This window comes from Magnolia sinica, chromosome 1 (genome assembly GCF_029962835.1).
Source record: "Magnolia sinica isolate HGM2019 chromosome 1, MsV1, whole genome shotgun sequence".
NCBI lineage: Eukaryota > Viridiplantae > Streptophyta > Magnoliopsida > Magnoliales > Magnoliaceae > Magnolia > Magnolia sinica.
In genome coordinates, this window is record NC_080573.1 from 4,077,743 (window position 1) to 4,096,170 (window position 18,428).

At 38.6% G+C, this 18,428-nt stretch overlaps 1 protein-coding gene across 1 annotated transcript; it reads left to right on the plus strand.

Moving 5' to 3' along the window:
• The first annotated feature begins 15,219 nt into the window (after nucleotides 1-15,219).
• Nucleotides 15,220-16,291, plus strand: LOC131237094 (uncharacterized). The gene is made up of 2 exons (XM_058234751.1): nucleotides 15,220-15,665; nucleotides 15,771-16,291. Exons 1-2 carry the CDS (start codon nucleotides 15,402-15,404, stop codon nucleotides 16,281-16,283), a joined length of 777 nt encoding a protein of 258 aa, XP_058090734.1. The 5' UTR covers nucleotides 15,220-15,401; the 3' UTR covers nucleotides 16,284-16,291.
• The last annotated feature ends 2,137 nt before the right edge of the window (nucleotides 16,292-18,428 follow it).

An 18,428-nucleotide genomic window follows, 5' to 3' on the forward strand; every position in this document is an offset into this window, starting at 1 on the left:
ACTGAAAGAAAGCCTTAGACGTCGATTTGTATCCCTGGAAGAGGTCTATTGAATAGCTATCGACATTCGCCCGACACTCTTCCCATGTGTAGTAGATGCCTGGTCGCCGTCCAATAAAAACAACATATATCTTCTTACCCATCTGCACCTATAACAAAATTATCGTAAACAATATCAAACAGATGGTTTTAGTACTGTAACATAGTAATATGAAAAATTGAAATTTCAATGTAACTATATAAACAATTCTTCAATATATATCTTCTTACCCATCTGCACCTATAACAAAATTATCATAAACAACATTAAATCTATGGTTTTAGTATTGTAACATAGTAATATGAACAATTAAAATTTCAATATAACTATATAAGCAATTCTTCAATTTATGTAAAGATGATTCAATTCCTGAAAGACGGAGTGAAACTGAAATTGACATACCTTTGTCTGTATCTGTATCGTTGTGTACATATAACCATCATGGTCAAAAACATGACATCAAACATGCAATTTATATGAGGGAGATTATAAGCAGGTTGACAGACATTCGTATGATTAAGCAGTGATCGAACATGAATATATAAAAAAAAACATAGAAAACCCCCATATAATCTAAAAATTACAACATCTGAAAAGCTAGTATGCTTCACTAGCAGCAAAAACCATAAACTATTGTCCAAAAAACACATTGGTTGTCCAGCCATATCAACTATGTTACGAACAGAAAAGGGCAGACAATCTGTGATCAGTCAGAAGACTGATCTGGTGCAAGCAGCATCAACATAAAGTTTAGCCTCCTGGACTCAGTAAGAGAAAGGAATGAGGCAGATTGTTGTTCATCTTTCGATAGGATCCTTGTTGCGCGTAGGATCTCGTTACTTGTGAGGCCTTCAATTTGCTCTAGTGCAGGTACAATCTGCTCCATATGTATCATGTCCTTCCCTTTGTGTATGGTTATAGTTAGTGACTTGACAGTTTTTGCAACATCACTCATCCCTTTACCAATGACGTCGCAAGGACGTTCCAATCTAACTCTCTTTCTGAAACTGTTTGTGCTGCCTGTGTTCACGGATGTGTTGTCATTGAGATTCGGACTACAATTTGCAATATGAGTACCGTCATGACTTTGAAATGACCACTGGATGTTATGCCCACTGTCTCTCATCTCCTCATTGGATAAAACAAGTATATCGTCATTCAGATCAACCGATCCCATCGGTATATCATCGTCATCGCGAGACTTCCTCGAACGCATCTTACATCCCATATTTTCTGTCGAAGCACGCAATCCAATAGCTCGGTCATTTGCAAATAAGTACGTGAGGTCATTATACCTTCGCACAGGTTTACCGTGGACATGTTGCGCATAGGAATGTGACTATTGCAAAGGACATAGAAAAATTAAAGAATTGTTAACACCATTCAAGAATAAAGTAGACAATATAAATGAATAATTTATCAATCTCACCCGTATGTAATCATCCCACACATCATCTAGCGCGGTTACTACCTTCTTATCATCGTCTCAACCAAACCCACTGGCATTCAGGGTGTCTCGAACCTCAAAATACAATCTCTTCAATGTCCTCAGGCGATTACCAACATGCTTCTCCTGAACTGATATCCCTAGTGCACTCTTCGCTGTTTCGACGACTGTTTTATACGTCTCCTTTTTAAATTTGTTGGCACTCTTTCGGCCGTTTGCAACCACATCCATCAACGTATCGATGAGACAATCATCCATTTCATTTGTCCAACGCATTACACCGCTAGACATAGCGTTTTCATCAAATGATTTTGATTTGTATTTGCGTGGTGTCCTTCGTGGTGTGATGCATCGGCCTTGCATGGGTTATTTTGTTGGTGTAGTTTGGTTGGCTTGCCTATTCGGATCCATTTTATCGTCACTATTAACTTCGATAATCTACAAATAGTACAATGAACATATTCAGTACAGTTAACCACAAACAAAACATTGAGCACGTCATGTGAATGCAATAATTTGCCAAATCTGAAATATAATACGCGATTACGTAATATGGTATATACGTGTGGGGATAATGATCATCTTCGTAAAAGCATTCAAAAACATCATGTTCTCTAACAGAGGCCTTATAGGGCATCTGAGTACATTCCTGTGCTGGTATTACATACTACAAAATTACATTTTACAATTCAAATATCAAACGATATGACTCACAGGATGAGATTCATTCCACATCCTAGTTGCAATATTGCCTCGATAAATCGCCCATTCGTCCTTCTCACGTTGTGTCACATTATTATCGCATGGTAATAGATCTATATTCTTCGTCACATCTGTAGATGCAAGTTCATTTTCTACCAAGCTATATCTTCCAGATATACGGATAAAGTTGTGTAAGACACAATATGCGATGACTATCTTCACCTGTGTTTGAAAGTTGTAGGGTGGAGCAGATTTTAGGATTGAAAAGTGGGCTTTTAATATTCCAAAAATTCTCTCTATAACGTTTCGTAGTTGAGTATGCCGATAGTTGAATAGCTCTTTCTTATTGGAAGGATTGCGACCAGTGCGATATTCATTGAGGTGGTACCGTACACCACGATAAGAAGCCATAAATTCAGGAGAATGAGCGTAACCAGCATCAACTATGTAATACTTACATACAATTAATTATGAAGAAATATTAATCTGAATCCAAGTGAATAAGCGTAATCAGCATGAAACATATAGACACGCAATACCCACGAGGATAGTAAAGCGTTCGATGAATGTGTCAAAGCACTTTGTAATACGCGTGCGTCAGAGGCAGAGCCCTCCCATCCGGTGAGGACATATACGAACTTCGTGTTAAATGTACATGCACCCATTACGTTCTGAAAGAGTACCCCGTTCCTGTTACGGTATGTTGCACTTTCCAATGCCGGTATGTAGGCGGGTATATGAGTCTCATCAATTGCACCAATGCAGTCCTAATTTCACCTTCAATAATCAGGATATCAAATATAGTATATAACATTTGCCAACATTGCATAATGTGTTTGAACATACCTGAAAGTGATCACTCCAATTGGGATTGGCTAGGATCTCGATTGGTGTTTCCGATCCTGAGAGTTTCACGAACTCCGAATATAAGCTGACAATGGCATCCACCGCTTTACTAAAATATCGGTTTACCGTTTCACCAGATCTTATAAACCGATGCTCGATGACACGGTTTTTAACATTATGCCTTATCATGTGAAGAAAAATGACAAGTTGTTCCTCCATAGATACATGTTTGCCATTTGGAAGGAGATTTCTATCTCTGATAAACGAGCACAGGTTGAAGAATGTGGCCTTGTTCATTCGGAGTTGTGCTACACACTCATTATCACCCGCTCTAATAATCTCATTTATTACATTCTTTTTTTCAAAGTCCCCGAACCTCGAAGGTGATTTAAATATTATATTATTGAAATATTCTCCGATTGCAATTGTTGTCATTGCTGCAGCAAGTGTAGCTGCAAAGGCAGTCATTTCCTCCTCTGTCCATCCATGTCCATCCATGTTATGTTGTTTTATTATATAACACACCGAGTGAAACTGATTCAGCAGCATCATCCACATCAATATTCGGCTACATTTTCATATTAATGGAATAAAATTTTAAAATGTTTGTCAAGAAATACGAAGTTCAATATTTCGAATAATAGTTGGAAAACTATGTCCTGTCGATGGGAAAGTGTTCGAAGCACATCAACTATTGCCTTTATCATGTACTTTATGCATATTTAATATTGAAAGTCTGGTTCAAACTGTATTTCTATTTTTCATTTTTTCTTTTTTATGTTAGCTATTTTAAGGTGTTGTGTCTTTTGTAAACAGAATGAGATAGTTAGTAGTCATTTCTCTTTACATGAATCAGACAGGTGTATCAGCATTGATCTCAGCTGCTCACTCTCCATATCATTCGCAACATACATAAGATGGATAAACGGGTGCATTTATAAAACACTCCATCCTAATAATAAGACACACATAACAGGCAATAGTAATTTAGATCATTGATAAGATATGGATAAACAGATATGGAGAATTCAGTGGTTAAATATTTTCTATTGGTCAGTATCACATTCATAATCAAATAAGATGAAGAAGAAGACTAAGATGTCAGTTGGCTGTTAAGCAACAATACAGATGTAAGCATTTGAGCCACTGAATATTCCATCTGTAATTTAAGAGTTCATTATGGTTATGAAGGGACAGATTTATGGTTATGATCTTTCAATTTAAGAGCTCTTTAACACATCCACCATTTAGAGTTGAACCCATCAGACCATTGAAAGTGGAAACATTGGCCCCATTCATACAATTGTGGCTTGAGGATCATATATTGATACTTTATGTAACGCATCTCACCTTTGTTATTTCCACCATTCTTATTTTGGTATACTGGTAGGGATTTGAGCCTCAACAATTTCAGTGGCCAAATTCCAGCCTCTCTCTTCAATTTGAATTCTCTTGCTTACTTGTAAGAAACTAACGTGCATTGACCATTGAAGATCCTAACATAGAGAAATGATCCAGTGCTCTCAACGCACTAATATTGTCTTTACTATAAAAATGATGCTTCAGAAAGAAGGTGATCCTTGATTGTCCAAACATAAGCATTTGAGCAGATTAGTGTACATGTTTAACATAAAGCAGCTACTCATGTAGTGGGCAAAAAATTTATTTAAACAGAGCAATGTCCTTACCAGGAGTTGGAAAGGAGCTACATGTCTAACATCAAGCAGCTACTCATATATAACATCAAGCAGCTACTCATCAGGTGAAAGGAAAGACTATCGGGAGTTGGACATTCTATCCGATAGCTACAATCACAATTGACCACGGGTCCCATAGGTCTTTCGGATTGGGAAATTAGCAACCGGGATGCTACCATATCAACCGGGATGTGGTTATTCAATGATTGAGCTCCATTCGAACCCATCGGATGGAGGCTGGATATTTTTCAGCAACATAGTAACAATAAAAGTTATGGGAGAAGAAGAAGAAAAGGCTTGTCGGCTCCCTATAACGACATCGGATGGCCCACAATTCTTTTGTAGAAGAATAAATGTCAAACATGTGGGCCACCAGGGCCCGACCACATCCAGAACAGGACAATTCTTCTTTTCCACAAACCACATTAGGCATCATAACTATAAGAAGCTATTGAATCCAACAGATTACCTATTTTGAAGTTGCCATAGCTGGTGGATGGGGGGATGTCAGTCGTAGACGGCAGAGAAGATCGCTACATGATAGCAAAAAATATTTTCCGTAATAAATGTTAAAGACCACAGAAAGTGGAATACGCGATTTTCAGCCGTAGTCAAGTAGTTTTCATACCTGTTATAGACTCGCCGTAGGTTATGGAGAAGATGTCACTCCTAGACAGCAGAGCGAATCGCTGATAGAGAGAGGTAACAGGTACAACAAGGGGTAATAAAGACGAAAAAACTGGAATACAGGAGATTCCCACAACATGCAAGGCTGCTTACTTCATGTAGGATGTAATATCATGGATGCCAAGAACCAGGGACTTAACATGCAAGGCCGGATCTTTCGAATAACATACTAATCATCCAAAAAAATGAAGAAGATGAAAGTAACACGTGATTTATCTGAATCAAGCTTAAAATGTACCTGCAATTAGATAGAGGTGATGCGGAATCCGCCGATGAGAGAAGCTCTGAACCCCTCACCCTTCGACAATGGAAACAGAGTAGAGGAATGAGAAGAGAAGAAAAACTTTCCCTACAAGATAAAACAAGATCAGATTCGCCGGCACCAAAGCCAAGAGAACGTTATCGCCGTCTACCTTAGGGTCGCTCGATCGCTATGACTGGTTTCTTGTCTAGGCCTCGGACGATGCAAATGAGGAACGGGTTTCGTTTTTATGAAGTATTTGTTTCCCGGTGTCAATATTGCAGCCGTGCTCCTGCGGACCACGTTATTTGATGGGAGGCTAGTTATTACATCGACTGCCGATCCCTGTAGTTGGTAGAGAGATATTACATCAGGCGCCTCTTTTACACCGGATTACCGCCATTTCGGACGGGTCACCTTTACGTCTGAATCCAACCATTTTTAAATGTCCACCGCTAATTGTTGGTATTGCGGAAAACCAAACAGGCCCTAAAGGAGAGATGATGGGTATGGTCCCACGATGGTGAGCCCCACCATATGTTCATATTTAAATTTTAAATCACCCAAAGGTGGGCCACGATGATGATCTCACACACAATCATGGTGGCCCCGCAATTTTTTTTCCCTTGTGTGAAATCACGGTGGGCCCCATAGACCTTTTTAGTGCACTGACTGCCTAGAGCAACTGTTGCAGAAAATTTGTCTTTTCCGTCTGGTTTGTGGTTGATGGACACAATCACTTATCGAAGTGATACAATCTCCACCCATATGGGTGTAACTTAAAAATGATCGGTGATGGAATGATTTAAGATGAGATCACAACCATCCAAAACCTAACCAGCCTGTCAATTGGCAATGACATCTTGAAATATATAAAATGTCATTTAGTCATTATCAGGATTCATAATAAAAATAATGGTTAAGGTTTCATGTTAGCTGCCACCGATCTTTACTTGGTCAGATACACTTCAAATGGATTCTTCTCCCGACTATAGTGCATGGTTTTAAGAGATAGGCAAGTCATTTGAGAAGACTTTAAGGCCTGTTTGTTAACACTGAATTTTTGCACTTAACGCGGAACTAGGAAAATGCTCTGTGTTTAGTGGTGTTTGTTAATGCGTCGTTAATGCGGAAGAAGGAAAGCGCTAAGTGGTTTTTCACTGAAGTCTCTCCTTGATAGGAGTCTAGCTTAATGGTGAATGCCGAATGCGCTTAGTAAATTTTTCATTAAACAAAATTTTTTGCTTCCAAAATTACCCTTTTTCAAGTTGCCGTGGCAATTTCTTTGCTTCAAATAACCCACCATGATATTTGTGTTTCATCCATTTTTAAAGATCATTTTAGGGCTTGATACCAAAAATGAGAGGAATATAAATCTTAGGTGGGCCATACCACGGGAAAACAATAGTGATTGGATATCCACCATTAAAATTCACCCAAGGCCCAATGTACTGTTTATTTGACATCCAATCTGTTGATTAGGTCATATAGACCTAGATGAATATAAAAAACAAAGATTAGCTTGATCCAAAACTTTTATGGCCCCCAAAAAGTTTTTAATGGTCGACGTTCATTCAACATTGTTCTCCCGTAATGCGGTCCACTTGAGATTGGGATATACCTCATTTTTGGTCTCATACCATAAAATGATTTAGAAACATAGATGAACGGCACATACATCATGGTGGGGCCCACATAGCACCGACCATCAACCATTAATGGCTGGTGGCAGGGGAGTAGCCAATCTATTTCCGCGGACGCGGATTCGGATTGGATACTGACAGGTTGAGTAGCGAAGACTTGCTTACTGAAGTTACGTCACCAAGTTATGTGGGCCCATCATGATGTATTTTTTGTATCCACACTGTCCATCCATTTGGAAATATAATTTTAGCTAAAGATTCAAAGAATGAGTCAATTCCAAAGCTCCAGTGGACCTCACCATAGAAAACAGTGAAGAGAGTGACACCAACCATCAAAAACTTAAATAGGCCACAAAAGTTTTTGATCAGGCTGATATTTATTTTTTCCCTTCTTTCTTGTCTATGTTAACTCGTGAACGGGTTGGATTTCAAGTAAAAATCACGGTGAGCCTTAGGAAGGTTTCAACGGTAGGCATCAATCTCACCACTTTCTTTTTTCTTTTTCTTTTTTTTTGTGGTGGGGTCAATTACATATTTGGATTTGCCTCATTCTTTAACTCATGCTCTAAAACTAAATCTCCAAATAGATGGACAGTGTAGATAAAGCACATACATCATAGTGGGCCCACATACATCAGTGGGCCCATGGAACTTGATGACGTCACTTCGGTAGCGAATCTCGCTATTCAACCTGTCAGTAGCTAATCCACGTCTAAGTAGGATGCGGATTGGTTGGTGTACCTCACACCAGCTATATAGCCGTTGTATTGACGTCAGCAAGTTCTGTGGGTCCCGTCATGAGGTATGTGTTATATCCAAATCATCCATCCATTTGACGAGCTCATTTTAAAGCTGAAGACAAAAAAATAAGCTGCAAAAAGCAGCAGGGGATTGGACGTTTACCATTGAAACCTTTTTTGGGGTCACAGAAGTTTTGGATCAATATAATATTTTTTTCCTCTTCATACAAGTATTTGTGGTCTTATGAACATATTGGATGGAAAATAAACTTAAATAGGTCACTGAAGTTTTGGATCAATATGTTTTCACTTCATCCAATTGGAAATGACCTTATAAACAGTTTGGATTGCATATAAATACAAGGTGGGCCTTATTTGAAGGTTTTGTTGCTACTGGTGTTCAATCTTATACAACACATAGTGACAATCTTCCCGCTAAGAGGAAGTGAGGGCCTTAAGATGATATTTTAGTTTTTTATTAAGTATTTTAGTTTATTTGAATTAAATATAATGATTTTATTTTCATTTATTAAAAAATAATTTCTTTATAATGTATAACATTTCCAAACGAGAGATAGGGGCAAACGTGTCAAATTAACATATTTTAGACATTTAAGATGTTTGTTAACAAACAGCTTGTTCCATATTCAGTACTTAATTTTTAGACTTCAGCCATAATTATCAAACAAGTTTTTTTTTTTAGTTCAAATTTCAGATTCAAGCTTTAGATTTCAGATCCAGGCTTCAGATTTCAAATTCGATCTTTAGACTTCAGATTCAACAAACAGGACCTTAGATTCCATCAAACATAATCTCCTTTGACTCATATGAGTAGGGTTCTTATTCATGCTTCAATGGTTAACTCCCGAGAGTTTTAACTTAAGGTCATAGGTTCGAGTACTTATTATGGTGAAATCTCACTATATATGAACAATCAAGATTGACCGGAAAACAAAATGCATCCAACTGCACCACGTGAATTTAGAGCTTTAGTACCTTGTAGTGTGGCCCACTGACTTCCATGGATCCAATTCATTTTCTTGATGTACTTTATTAGGATGAAAAGAATTGCCAACAAATATTAGTAGTCTAATTTTTTTTGGGCTATACCATCTGAATTTAGAGGCTTTAGGTATAAATTATTTCGATGGCCCACTTTAGCGTTGAATTAGCTTGATTTTTAGGATCAAAGTTTTAAAAAAAGGGTCGTATGAGCAAGACTCTTTACCCTATTTTTGGTTGTTCGTGGAATAGCTAATTCAGAAAATGACATTTGTTGTTGCACAAAGAAGATATAACATATAAAAGGATCTTAGAAGATATTTAGAATAATTTTTACGGAAGCACAATTGTCGTGGAGTTGAACAATACACGTAATCTGATTACAGGGCATGACTAAGAAGTTCGAGGGACAAATCTTTATACTGAATTCATTTACTATTTATAGCCTTAACCCAACCATCCGGATGATTCTCATGTTTTGACGGCTGTCGTAACCTTTCCGGCACTACACGACCTTTTGGATGCTTTTCACATTTTAACAATTATTGTAATTGCTTCAGTACTATATGACCTTTGGAGACTTTCTTCTAAACTTGCCACCTGTTCTAATCACCACTTTAGGCTTTCTTACTGAGTCGACTACGTTTTACTTGGCTACTTGATTGACTTTCAGTATGAATATCGGTCACTTGATCAACCTCCTAAATGATTATCAGTTACTTGGTTTACCTCACGTATGATTATCAATAACTTAATCACCTTCTTAGATAATTATCAATCCACTTAGTATACTTTTGAATTTCTTTCAGCTACTTTTTTACCTTTTTATCCTGTTGACTTTGATTTCGTAATACTTAATTTTTTTTTTTTTTTTAAAAGACAATCCAAACATATTTGAAACTCTTTAGACCGAAATATCGTTCCCTTACTACAAGGCATCCTTTCTAATTGGGTTTCCATTACCAGTGAGGAATGTGGTACGACAATCTTCTCACCATAATTATTCAGTTATACTCCATCCACATCCGGGTCAGTGGTTTGACGGAATAGATTGCCATGTAACAAAGCTATGGGTATGGTTGACAGTCAACATCGTTTTTTAGACGGCACAAAACTAACGTACGAGTCTCGTTCAATCTATAATGCTCTGGTCAATGGATTGTACATCACGTTTGGCTTTTTGCTTTTACAAGTTGATCTGAACCATTGATATGATCGGTCTCAAGTTTAGACATCCCGTACACTAGAAAACTCAGTAGATTGTAAGATCTTAGTAATAGATTTTATTTTATTTTTCATTTTTCTTTCTTGTTGAGTGTGGACCACTGATGTGTTTTTTTTTGGTCATTGTCTGTTTGTTGGGCCACTTTTGAAGGGTTGAAAATTTTCCATCTAGGATTCTTTTCAACGGTTTTGATCATAGAATTAATCATGGGCTCCACATGTACGGACCTAATGCATAAGCAGTACCGTACGAACAGTCAGCGGATGATTGAAACCGATGGGAATTATCGTTGTTCAAAGGGTCTTTTTAACAACGGGTAGTTTTTGATACTCTGCCAGGTGGTGGTTGATACACGAGCTCCCAAAGTTGGCACATGTCAGACATTAATTCAAACTAAAACGTCTAACTCGCGGGACTTACTACAGATAGGATGTAACCCCCAAATCAGATTGATTGAATGATCAACCGTCCAGTAGTGGCCCCAAATTGGATGATTCGGTAAGCAAATCAATGTAATCGTTGGTCTGTTATTAAGGTACATCTGGTGGATGTTGGGCAGTTTAATTTGAATTACTTATTTGGCACGTGTACAATTTATTAATGTCAGAGTATCAACCATGTCAGTCTATCAGAGTATCAAAATTTTCTTATTTTAATAATTCAGATATAAAAATAGTAAATGGCCCAAATGAATTATCTATTTCTAAGCTTCAAGAGATGGACAAAGACGGCTAACGCCCTCAAAGAGACCATTGATGGAACGTCCACGGGAGAGGATTATGTGTTAGCTGGTGAAACGTTAGTGGGTGTTAACCTGACCGTATGGGGCCCACCTTGATGAATGTGTTTCATATCCACACCGTCCATGCGGTTTTACTTCTCACTTTAGGACTTGATCCCAACGATTTTAAGAATATCCAAGTCTCAAGTGTGCCACACCACTGGAAACTATGCTAATTGAACATTAAAAACTTATTATGGGCCATAGAATTTGATCAAGATAATCTTTTCATTTTCCCTTCATTCAGGTATGTTTGACCTTATCAAGAGGTTGGATATGGAAAATAAAAATTACGTTTGGGCCTAGGTAGATTTTAATGGAGAGCATTCAATAGTCCATTCATTTGGAGAACTAGCTTTAAGGCACGATTCAAAGAATGAGGCAGATCCAAAAAGTTTTAGTGAACCCCACTATAGAAAACACTGGGCAGAGTGACGCACCCATCTTTGAAGCCTTCCTAAGGTTCACCATGATATTTATTTAAAATCAAAACTATTTATAAGTTAACAAAAATATTAAAGAAGGGAAAATACAAATATGAGCTTGATCTAAAACTTTTTTGGCCCTTTGAATTTTTTTAATGGTGGGCGTCACTTCCTCCACTGTTTCTTGTGGTGGAGTCCACTAGACATTTGGATTTGATTCGTTCTTTAGATCATGCTATAAAATGATATCTCCAAATGGATGGAAGGTGTTGATACAAAACATACATCATGGTGGGACCCATAGAACTAGGTGACGTCACTTCAGTAGCGAGTCTCGCTACTCAACCTGTCAGTAGCTAATCCGCGCCCAGCACGGGCAGCACCGATTGACTTGGCAGCAGCCTCACGGTTACGTAGTAAGGCCGCCGTTTCTGTACATCGCATGTGGACAGAAAAACTAGCCATCCTTCGGGTACGACAGTCATAGCCATCGGATTGGTAGGCTACAGATGCAACGGTTGAAAAAGGTGGCTAGCAGATACAATTGGCCCGTCAGCCTCTTCATGGTCACCAGACATCTCAAGAATCATCTCCGCAAAAAAAAAAAACTCAGGTGGGATACAATACATGAAGCAATATTCAGTCATGCCTAAAACCTGTTAATTCACTTGTTGTGGCCTCTTTTAATTTTTGTAACTGATGGAATTCAGTGTCTCTGTCTTGGTGACGAACAGATTAAAATGACATATGGTAAACTTGATTTTAAAAATTGAATAGTGCATTGGAGATAGAAATCTAGTCACAAACAAACAGATTCAAATGACATTGTGAGCAGCACATAGAGATAGGAATAGATTAATTTAAATGATTCGGATGCCATTGTTGTAGACCTAATGTCATTGTCTCCATTACTTTTATATTTACTGAAGGTGAGGAATTTATACCCCATAGGTGCTTTTCTCATTAAGCTTCACCTGAATTTAGTATTTCTAGCCTAACTAAAACATATGTGTGGTACAATTACTTTAGATCAATTGCAACTATGTTCATAAGTACACGTGTTATACTATCCAATTCTTAAGAAAATCCAAACTGTTGATCAATTAAGCCGGCGTCATATAATTCTTACATATTTCTTCTAAAATTTCTGTAGTAGGTGCCCTTCCTATCCAATGTCTCGATTGTTTCCTTTGCTATGGCCTACCTGAGTTCTTGATCAGGCTGAGTTTTGGAATTTAAGTCTAAACATCAAGGCTAGATCTAATCCATCCACTAGATGGCACTCATACATCATGGTGGCTCTGCATGGTTTTATTGTTGTAACATACATTCTAATAATGTACCTGATCATTCCCCACCATGCACCATCCTTATGTATGGTGATTGTACACTCCATTCATAGGCCTTATCACGTTGATTAAGTAGTGAGGTCCTCCCAACATTGGGATAGTATATTTGTTGAAAGTAAATAACAATTTAAATACAAACAGAATAAAAAATATATATTTTTTGAGATAATTAGATTTATCGAGTTCAAGGCCCAACTTGAATAGTTAATTTCTTAAGTCAAATTTGTTGTCTTTTTAAGTAATTCCAATAAGTACAAACGAAGAAAATTTATAAATTGTTTTCAGAATACAATGAACTCCCAATCTAAATTTTAACATGAAACTTTATATATTTAAGTGTTGAATAAATCTCTAATTTTAATATTGATATACCTTTTTAATATATTAGAAAAACCTAATAAAAAATAAGATTTGAGAGTTCTGCACAGTAGAGAGATTTCTCCGAGTAGACAGAAAAAAGTCATCTAACATTTTAAAACTGTTGCCACATACCATATGTGCAACATGTATAATTCTATTACAGTTTAAGTGCGCCTAATAAAGCGTACATGCAACCTTACAACCCATGCAATGCAAGCAAAAATGCTCTCTCTTATATATTAGTTATACACACAATTTATAAAAATTTTAAATAATTAATATATTTATTTACTTTTTAAAAATAATTTTTATTTTTATTAAAAATATAGTAATATTCACCTGACAAGATTTGATTGATGGCTCACTGGACTCCCATTAGGCGGCGCAGCTTTCACCATCCTCAACAATGGTAAGATAAAGGATAAGATTTTTTGATTGGTGGGGCCTCTGCTGTCCGAGATAGCCCCAGCTTTTTTCAAGGTTTTCAGCCGAGTACCTGCTGGACCATAAATAAAATGTAGTCACTAGTTCCGCCAATCAAATCTCGCCACATCATTACACTACCGTTGAAGTTAAAGGTAGTGAACTCCCCGCCTATTCCACATCCGTCATTATGCTCCGCAAGTTAATTAAAGCGACCGTGGCCATCTATTGTAGCCCACAAGTGGAATAATCAAAAGACAAAAATGGATGGCTACAAACAAAAGTTACTCCAACAAACATTCAACCATCCTCGTTCACCATCACAAAATCCACCAATCATATGGTTAATTTCCTCAGTGTAGTCCATTCACGATGGGACCATTGGATGCACGGTTGGACCATCCAAACCGTCCATCAAGTTGAAATCACGATGGAAGTTGTTTTTAACGATTAAGATATTCTGAACATAGAATTCATGAAATCCAAACGATGATTAAATAAAACTATACAATGGTCCAGTTCCAATGAAAAATATCATATACTTGATAATTAATAATATACTATTTTAGATCATGGCCTATCTACAAAGCTAACCACCATTTGGACGGTTCAGATCATATAAACATTCAACAATGCGGTCCCCATCCAACTATACATGATCCACGGTAGTGTGATTGCCGATTCTCCATGGCCTACCATCCACTCTCAATGCTTGCGTGTAACTCACGGGGGCCATCTTTATGCAGCTCTTCTTAGCCATCCATCTCAAGTGGGACGCAAAAATCCAATGGTCACTCTTACAGAACCACGTGCCCCGCTTTTCATCACGTTATAAAGAGATAGCTGGCGCATGATGCTACGCTAATGGACCCGATTCATCGATAACACGTGTTTTATGCATCTAATTAAAACACCTAAGCTCTGTGGGCCCACCATGTTTTATACCATCTAGAAGGTAATAACCATTATTTTAACGTCACATACGTAAAGCTTATGGGGATTTTTAAGACAAGATTCCTAGTAGCTTGTCATTTCTCCCAAATAACCCTCCTGATGGCCAATTGCTTGACAGGTGATTTTTGAGGGATAAAATTATCAAAACAATATCAGTTTATTATTATTATTATTATTATTATTATTATTTAAATTGTAATAAAGTCCAGAATTATAAGGCCTACCAAGTCGATGCATGACATCCAAACCATCTAACACATGTATCTTGACATGATGGCGACCAAAGCTTATATATGTGATTTCGATTCATCCAGGTCTTTGTGATCTAATCAACGGGTTGGATGGAAAATAAACATTACAGTGGGCACTAGGAGGTTTTTAATGGTGGCCGTTCATCCAACACTGTTTTCTTCTGGTGTGGTCTACTTGAGATGGAGATCTGTCTGTTGTTTGGGCTCATGCACTGAAATGATCTGAAAACATAGATGGACGGCATGGATATAATATATACATCATTATGGGGCCCAAATAGCACTGTCCAGTAGCCACCTCGCTACTGGCAGCATCAGTAGGCAATCCACGTCCGGGTTCGTGATAGGATCCGGGTCCTATATAAATGAAGGGGGCAGGTACCGACAACTCAGGAGTAAAAACCGGCTACAACCAGTCATCGACTCCAGAGAGAAAAGAAAAGAAAGAAAAGAAGAGAAAATTGAGAAGAAGACGAAACAGCGGCAATTGCCGGCCCCATTCTGTATCCCTTGCTTTCTCCGTTCCTTCATTTCTCCTTCTTCAAATGCTCCAAGTCCTAACCCTAACGCTGACCCTAACCCTAGAAGCATGAAAACCAGAGGCAAAAGCCGTCTCCTCTGCTTTCGCCCCTTCGCCGTTGATGAAGCCGATGGCGACATGATCAAATCCGCCGGAAAAAGGACCTCCCTCGCCGGAGATCCTGTTTTCACCTACATCTCCGTCTCCACCGCGGATCTCGGCATTTCTGGAGAAGAAAGCGAGGAAGGAGCTATCGCTGACGGCCGTCGACGGAAAATCGCTCGTCGGATTCTCGCTCGGTTCGTCAGATTGAAAGTTCCAGAAACCCAATCCGTGAGTTTCTATCGTTTTCGTCATTAAAAAAAAATCTCAACTGAAATCTATCAAAATCTCTGTTTTTTTCTAGTTTTCTGAGGTTGTTTCGTAATTTTATAACAGGCGAAGGTTAGAAATGGAAAGTTCAGATCAGATCCGATTCACTCTTCGAATTCGTCCGAGAAGAACGCTGCCGTCGTGAAATCGGTTGCGGAAACCTGCCGGAAATCCTCTGAAGTGGACGACCGGAAAATCAAGGCGCCGACTGCTTCTTCTTCTTCTTCTTCTTCTTCTTCCGTTTCTTCCTCTGGCCGGAAGAACCTAGTCGTCTCAGATTCCGGCGTTTCGCGCTCTCGTCGGAGGATGGAGAAAGGGTCAGGAAAGTACGATTACACCACTGGATTGTATTTACTTCTGATTAGCCTATCGGTGCTGGTCTTGTGGGGCCGGCTTTGCGCGATCCTCTGGACGTCCACGTGTCTCTGTTTCGCGCCTCTCCGGAAAACTGACGACGTTCGGTCGGAAAAAGACGACCAGCCGGGGAACATGAAGAAGTCACCGGAGATTCGTGGGAGGGAGAATCGGAAGCAAGTCATCATGGAAGGGCTGTTTGAAAGGAACCACCACAGTGTTTGAATTTTCACGCGTGTACAAAAAAAAAAGAAGTATAGTAGTCCCCTGCGGACGACGATCCTCTCGCAGCATACGAGCCAGCACATTGCGTTTCCGTGAAATCAAGGCCGTCCATCATGTGGGGCCCACAGATAACCGTAAAGTATACTGATCGTCCGGGCATTAGGTATAAGAGAAAACTAACCAATAGACCGAATCCAACCACACATCCTGCCCCCTGTATGCGGATAACATCCACTCCGTTCATCAGTTTCACGAGGCCCACTCGATGGTTATATACCATCTAGTCTGTTCATAACGTGGGTCCCATCGCGACGGAGGGAAAAACAAATGTCCGCCTCATCCAAAACTTCACCATGGACCCAAGAAGGTTTCAACGGTGGGTGTTCAATTTCGTACTGTGTCTTATGGCCGACTTGAGTTTCGGATCTACTGAATTTTGGGCAATGGATGGACGGATTGGATATGACAGTAGCCAGGTTTTAAGGGGGTTGTGCCACGTGGACGCGTGGCACGTAGAGAGCAACCCAGCATGCATCTCAGGCAGGCGAACCGTGGCCCCCACTAGATTTTCTGGTGGTCCTGGTGTGTAGTCCGCGGCAGGCTGCTTTTACTGGGTCCTATTAATCTATGCGTGAAAGATCTTCTTTACGTATCGTATTCGGATACTTAGCTCTGCTTCTGTTTCAGTCGTTGCCGTCAGACACGTCTGTGTAATTTATTTCTCTTCATGATGTTCGTCTTGCAGAAAATCACTGCTCCTTTTTCTTCTTTTCCCTTTTTACCCCCAGCGGGGAAAGATCCAAACATTCTCTTTTTCTCTTTCTTTGTTTTTCCTTGTCTGTCGTTCTTCCGAGAAACGATTGCGTGGTTGTATATCCACTACCGGAGAGAAAGAAATTCAAAAAAAAAAAAAAAAAAAACCTTTGAATTGTATGAAGTGTGGCCATTTGCTGCCATTTTGTAGGCAATCCAAACCGTTTAAACTTGTGTATTCCCTCATTGTATAGGTGGTCTTAACAGCCACCACCCTTTATAATATAAGTTGTAATGATTATTATGATCTCCTTTTTATTTTAAAAAAATAAAATTATGGTCTCATATAAACTATAACAAGGCCTGTCATTGGATCCTCTACTTTTGAAAAATAAAAATTTTTCCATTTTTATTAAGCCATGTCATCACAGAAAACATCATTGCAATGGTATTGATATCATTAGTGATGATATGTCCCAATAAAAATGTGGGGATGAAAAATCTCTGTTCCTAGCAAGTGAGGATCCAAGCACTTTATAAGAGTGCAACGGATCATTATAAGAGTTGTTATGGTCTTTAACAAACGTGTTTTCTATCTTATAATAGACCAATATGATGTCGTTATGAATTTTAAATGAGGCCTAATGGGCCATTACAAGGGTTGTAATGATCTTTCCAAGTCACGGTTCACGCATTCACCGTGATAACCTTTATGCGGTTATGACCCGTTGTTTTCTTGATGTAACAGCCTTTACAACTTTATAAGAGCCATTGCACTATCAAATGGTGAAAAACTAAAAATCACATTGATTATGTGATTGTAAGTGTATTATTTTCTACATTAAATTTGGACTACTCAAAATACTTTTAAGTAGGCATTTAATAGCCACTAATTGGATGGTTATGATCACTCTTTATGAGAGTGCCACGGATCATTATAGGAGTTGTTACGCCCTTTACCAAACTCTTTATGAGAGTGCAACGGATCATTATAGGAGTTGTTATACGGTCTTCACCAAACGTGTTTTCTATCCTGTAATAGACCATTAAGATGTCGTTACGAATTTTAAATGAGACCTAATGGGCCATTACAAGGGTTGTAATGATCTTTCCAAGTCATGGTTCACGCATTCTCCGTGATAACCTTTATGAGGTTATGGCCCGTTGCTATCTTTATGTAACAGCCTTTACAACTTTATAACAACCATTGCACTATCAAATGGTGAAAAACTAAAAATCAGGTTGAGTATGTGACTGTAAGTGTATTATTTTCTACATTAAATTTGGACTACTCACAGTACCTTTAAGTAGGCATTGATAGCCACTAATTGGATGGTTATGATCACTCTACACGTGCCACATGGTGCCACCTTTAAGCGGATGGGTCACTAT